This window comes from Lycorma delicatula, chromosome 3, assembly GCF_047948215.1.
Source record: "Lycorma delicatula isolate Av1 chromosome 3, ASM4794821v1, whole genome shotgun sequence".
NCBI classification, from domain to species: domain Eukaryota; kingdom Metazoa; phylum Arthropoda; class Insecta; order Hemiptera; family Fulgoridae; genus Lycorma; species Lycorma delicatula.
The window spans coordinates 196,344,746-196,351,129 of record NC_134457.1 but is presented as its reverse complement, the minus strand read 5'-3'; the positions used below and the strand labels follow the sequence as shown (position 1 = coordinate 196,351,129).

The window sequence follows — 6,384 nt, the reverse complement described above, 5'->3', positions numbered from 1 at the left end:
GGAATATTAATTTGATGACGATGGAAGTCCTGAAAGTGATTTTCTTTACCGTAGAGAGTTTTAATAAAATATACACTATCATACTCGATGAAATCATCATTGCATCTCGGATGCTTTACGTGCTAAAAGCCGTAAGAAAAATTGGGAGTGATAGTGAAAAGCAGAAAATTAATGTACCACTTTCTGTAGATTTTGCATCTACAGTATACACTTTAACTGGTAAATTATTAATTCTATATTATGTACTTAAGATTATTCATAGAAATAAGTATAATACTAAAGCACATTAAAAAAGATGCCTTTATAGGCGGCGTTAAAATTAAACGTAATAAAAAGTTGATTTGTATAAGGTAATTTTAATTATTTCCTTTATTTTAGCGTTTTATTTTATAATATTTTGAGATTAAGTAAGTATATTTTGTATACAAAGGCAGAATACATTGTTACAGTTTTAATTTAGACATCTTTAACTAACTATTCGTTACCATTATCGGATCAGCTAACATCTGGATTTCTTCGAAAAATAACAAGTTCCTTCAGAATAATTAAAGTAAAATTACTTTACCTGAATTCTACTTTTGAAACATTCTAATACAACTTGGTTTTTTCTGTATAAAAACTGCATTATTTTCGCTAATTCCCTATTTTTATCACTTTTAACCTATGATGGATAATAGATTTTGAGATACCTTGAAATTAATTAAAAGTTTTCCTAATATGTTTTGAAGATTTTTTTAAGATGTTTTTTTTAAAAAACTTACTTAACTATTCATTTTTCCTTTTTCAAAGTTGTTATTAAATAAAATCCTAGAATAAAAAATTTAATTGTAGCTGATCGATCCTGATTGGCAATGACACCGATTATATTTTTCCAATTGTGATCTATAAATTTACACTTACGTAAACAAACTGTATGATAATTAAATAAATAATTTTATGATATTGTAAATGCCGAAGAGAAACAAACGTCATTTAAAATTCAGTTTTATTAGTGCAATATGCAGGTTTTGGTGATGATGTTTTACATAATTTTTCTTTTATATCAAAACATTGTTTGGTTGGAGGATCAGAAACACATGAACCAGTAAACGGGTCGCAAAACGGATGGGTTAATTCATCACATTGGAATGTTTTGTAGTCAAAAAAGCCAGTATGACCATATTTCGGTCTACAAAGTCTTATAGCTGTACAGTTGTAACAGGAAAATACTCCGGGACAAGTTCCATGTTCTGCAGTCGAAATAACGATCGAATTCATGATTATCTATAATATAAAAAAATTAAAAAAACACAATGTTAGTAAATATAACAGAAATGAATTTAATTTAACAGTAGTAAAAATAAATCCGTTATATTTTCAAAAGTAAATATTTCATAAATGAACAGATCGATTTAGATTGGAAATACCTAAAGTAAATTGCAAAATTACTTATGTTTTGCTTACATAGAATGTATTTTAAATATACTCGTATCTTTAGTGATTAGTAGATAAAGTACATTTTTAACTTTTTACTGATAAAATGTTAGCTAATTTTTTCAGTTATTCTAAATAATCATTTTTGAAAAATATATTACTATAATTCATTAGTATTACTATTAATCATTATTATTACTATTAATCATTATTATTACTATAATAATAACCAATCGTTGTTGAATTGCATAAAACGTATTCCGTTTTAACGAATTTATTCCTCAATTATTTGCAATTTATTTAAGCAAAATTTTGTCTTTTAATAACTTTCTTTAATATTAAATCTTTCTGTATTGCAACTTTAACGCGCATTACCATAGGGGTGAACTTATCAAATCATTTACACGCTATATTGTCAATACTCCTGTGACACTGTATCAGGTTATGACACAACTATTTTCCTTTACGTTAAACATTCCAGTAAATATTTTCTTTCGTAATTATTATCTTAATAAACTTTATTTAATAAATTTTGATGAAAAATATGATCTAAGTTCAATGTTTTCAGAATAATTATTATTAGTATGTTAGTATTATCAGTAATATCAAAAAGTAATTAATATTTGAATATTTTTAATTTAGCTGATCATTCCTTCTCAACCTATCATTGGAATATTTATGTATTCAATAACTTTAATTAGGGCTAATCGAATAATTAGTATGAGAAAGATAGTTATTATTATTACTATTTTTTTTCTTTAGTCTAATCGATAAATATATGACATATTAATTATGTAACGTATATGATCTTAAATATGATTATTTAGTACCTATTTTACTTTAATAATTTAGAAAAAATAGAGTACTTATTTTCTTGCGGCAGGTGGATCTCTTGTAACTAAAAACAAATTTAATTAAACTAAAAATTACAACATGGGTTTAGCATCTCTTATAAGTGCGTTATGAAATATTTAATATTTTTGAAAGAAATGCAGTTATTATTTAGAACTAAGTCGTCTAGAATGATAACAAATTAAGCAACTATGATTTTTTTTTTTTATAAATTTGTCATTTTTATATCACGTTTTAGTAGATAAAATTATTCACTTGTACAGGTTCACCGGAGTTTTTCGTGTAGTGAAGTTTATCGGTTATTATTATTTGTTTGATTCAAACATAAAAGCGCTATTTAACAAATAAATTTTTAAATAATAAAACTGCAAGTTTATAATTTTTCTCATAACGATTGCCTACACAGAATACAAAGAAATGCAAAACGTTCCCAACCCTGTCCTTTATGTTCAACAAGATTTTAAAATATAAATAACTCAAAATAAAATAAATTTAATTTGATAAATAATAATCTGGGCGATGAAGTTAATAATTTTATAAAATAAAATTAAAGAAGTTATTAATGATAATAATCATTATTAATAGTGAAAATAGTGTTTTTATTCATTTGGTTGACCGGGTACAGGAAGATTTCATCCACAATTGTGAAAAAAATTATAATTTTGAGTAAACAAATTCGGAACAGATTTGATTACCTTGATGAAATGACATTTTATCTTAAAATAAAACTCTTAGCAAAAAAATGATAAAGTGGTTTTTTATCATCAAAATTTTACTATATTTAAAGTAAGAAAAATCTATAAACAGTTAAGTACAACAAAAAATTTAAATTATTCAATAGGGTTCCATGAGATCAGTTTAATAAGTTCTCATATCGTCTACATTAATACTAAATACACTGGATTTTCAGTAAAGTTTAAAAGAATGTTATTTTAAACAAGGATCTCGTTCAGTCACCTCGTTTATAAGGGCTTAAAAATTTTCTGAAATTATTTACTTCCATAACTTTATGCAATATTTCAACGTGTCTGTTCAATCAGTTTTCAAAAAACCACGCCAAGTGTTCAGAAATAACGATCTGATTCCTAAATCTGATCGACTTAAAAATTACAAATTTTAAATAACTTACTACTTAAATCAAATTTTCTGCGACCACTATAAAAAAAAAGTAAAGATGATGGTGAAAACTACCCCTCCCTTTTTTTATTTTATCAAAATATGCCATCAATACAAATAACTTTTTTCAGCCATTTTCGAAGAATTTATGCCAAGCCAGTTCACAGCTATTAATTAAAGTACAGACCAACCTTAGTACGTGCGTGCATACATTTTCTGAAAATTATTTTGCGTTTTTTTAGATTAGGGTATCTGGAAACGTCGAAATTTGCAAAACACTGACATCCAAAATTTCAACCGATCACTATACTATTTCCCTTTACAGTTATGCTGCTGCAGCAGCAATCGAGCTATAGCTGGTAAATAGTAAAAATACCGTGAATTGGTATAATTAGTTAAAAAATAAAAACTAATTAAAAAAATGTTAATTATAAACAAATATTATAAAATATTTTATTTTTATGAGGTTTTTGTATTTTCTTAATAAACAGCTGTGAAGTTTATTTTTGGGTTATTGTAATACAACAATTACTTTCATCGTGAAAATAATTTTTATCTTTTTCTATTGATGGACACAATTAATACATATTTATTACGGTTACAATACATATTTATTACGCTGGTATTTATAGAAAAATGTATAAAATGAGCGTGTTGAAGAATCAATGCAACCGCCAAGTTATTATAAACATCGCGTCATAAATCAGACGTAGTTCAATCTGACTGTCCTACGAAGGATCTTAATTTCAGAACATTCAGACTCAATTTCCTGAAATATACGACAGATTATTTTACTTTTACAGCTCATAATTTTCTTTTATAAGTTGTAAAAGTTATTTTAGAGTTATATTATTTTTTTTAGATCATAAGAGCCATTTTTTAATGAAATTGTTGTCGTTAAGAAAGTACTCGAGGTTTTAAAATGATTTCTTTACAAAGTGACGAACATTTAAATATTTTGACATTCTTTATATTACGGAAAACAATATTTTAATAAATAAAAAAACGTTTTTTTATAAGATTCTTACTCTAAAATTAATAATAGTTTTTCTTTCTAGATCTTGAGGGTGGTCAGCGCTTGTAAGTAAAGTGAACAGAAAAGTCAAACTCGCATAAAGTTTACTTATGTAAAAATTATCTTCAACAAAATAGAGAAGTTATTTTTAACGTAATCAGTTGGTCATTTGACTTATAATAATTGTTGATTTATAGTAATTATTCTTGTAAAATTTTATTTTAAACTCAACGGTTAACTCATACCAGAACGACTTTGCAAGTATAAAAAAAATAAAATTTCGACTCTGCTGCACTAGGATGATATGGAATTGAGAAAATATAATCCGGCTGTTTAAATATCGGTTGCTTGGTAATAAAAAAAGAACGTTAACACCGACAAGAAAACCAGATTTAGAAAAAGAAAACTACACTTCCGTGAATTAATTAACACACCTAAAGAAGAAGTAGAAAATCTTACAAGGATAAATTATTAACCGGTAAATTAATGCACGAATCGTTTACCTGCAACATAGATGGCATTTTGATGCGGTAGTGTCTACGCCACTTTGAAATTTCCATGAATATTTGACAGAAATTATTAATAATAAACGATCTACTTACTAGGTTTTTTATAATAATAATAAAGGTCGTAGACTTGTTGTTACCAAAGATAGCATAAATGAATTATTATAATATTTACTTATTAAAAATCTGTTGTCAATTTGGTCACAGAGGGGTACCGAAAGTCCTCTACACATTAACTGTTATAACATAGCAAGACCAATCTGTACGCAGCACATTCGGGAAAAGAAGTTACATAAAATAAATGTACCAATCAATTACTAACGACATTGTCTTAATAAAAGAATATGTGCTATAAATAAGAGAGAATAAGGGGATATATTTTATAATTACTTATGTTTTCTCACTTCCCTCACACCATAAACAGATAAAGTGTTATTCGCTCTTGTAACTTACAGAGCGCAGAAAAGTAATGTTTATTTTATGAAATAGTTATAAAATTTATAGTTATAAGTTGAAGTTGAAATAGTTAATAAAAAGTATTTTAAAAAATGAATAACTAACAAATACTCACAGCTGTAACTAATAAAATTATTAGACGACCCATTTTCGAAGATTTAAGTTATAAATGAATCTATACGAGTATTGTACTCAGCAGGTTTGTAACTGTATAGAATAATAACGCACTTAGATGCCAATAAATGTTTCAAGATATGAATGCACGTTTTATATATATATATATATATATATATATATATATATATATATCACGTCTACTTATTAATATTTTACGATTAATTTCACAATTTTCCTTATTATTAAGTAAATATTTCTTAAGTAAAAATAATTTGTTAAATTTCGTACTGCAAGTGCATGTTAATGCGTTTTTCCTGTTTTTGATTTAACTTTAAGAAAGTTGTTTTTTATGCTGTTAAAGATAATACTTAATAAAAACAATTAAATTTATTTTATCTAAAAGTAGATTTTTTTAAGATGAATTTAATGGTTTATTAAATGTATAAATAAAAGTAATATATTAGTAAAAATTATTACATACAATTTTTTAGGTAAAATTTGAAATACATTTAAAATGTTGAACTTTTTCTAAAAAATTCAAAACTTTTCTTTTAACACATATTTGAAGATGGTACGTAAATTTTTAAATAAAAGATAAACAAAAAAATTTTAACACCGTATCTAAACTGTAACAGTACGATAAGATTTTATTTTGATATGAAATAAGTTTTTGGCAAGATTATATGACGTTGCAACACCTTAGAGACGAAAAGGTCGGGGATCCGCAACGTTCACTCGACACAGCTTAATAACAATATAAGTTATTACTTTTATTTGAAAAAATATACAACGTATAAATGAAATTACTTGATTGATAATCTATTTAAAGTTTGCGGTTTTATTATTATTTTGAAACATCGACAATTACCTCTAAATTTTTTACAAGAAAAATAAAAACCGTTAAAACAT

The 6,384-nt window shown here is 25.4% G+C and overlaps 1 protein-coding gene across 1 annotated transcript; it reads right to left on the bottom strand.

Moving 5' to 3' along the window:
• Positions 1-340: 340 nt before the first annotated feature.
• LOC142322338 (uncharacterized) lies at positions 341-5,627 on the bottom strand. The gene is made up of 2 exons (XM_075361301.1): positions 5,474-5,627; positions 341-1,263 (listed from the first exon to the last, which is right to left on the bottom strand). The coding sequence occupies exons 1-2, from the start codon at positions 5,504-5,506 to the stop codon at positions 973-975; spliced, it is 324 nt and encodes a 107-aa protein (XP_075217416.1). The 5' UTR covers positions 5,507-5,627; the 3' UTR covers positions 341-972.
• Positions 5,628-6,384: the final 757 nt, after the last annotated feature.

Coding starts and splice junctions, on each gene's coding strand:
- LOC142322338 (XM_075361301.1), bottom strand. CDS start 5,506: ATGGGTCGTCTAATAATTTTATTAGTTACAGCT. Junction 1,264..5,473: donor TAATTTTATTAGTTACAGCT/GTGAGTATTTGT, acceptor TTTATATTATAG/ATAATCATGAATTCGATCGT.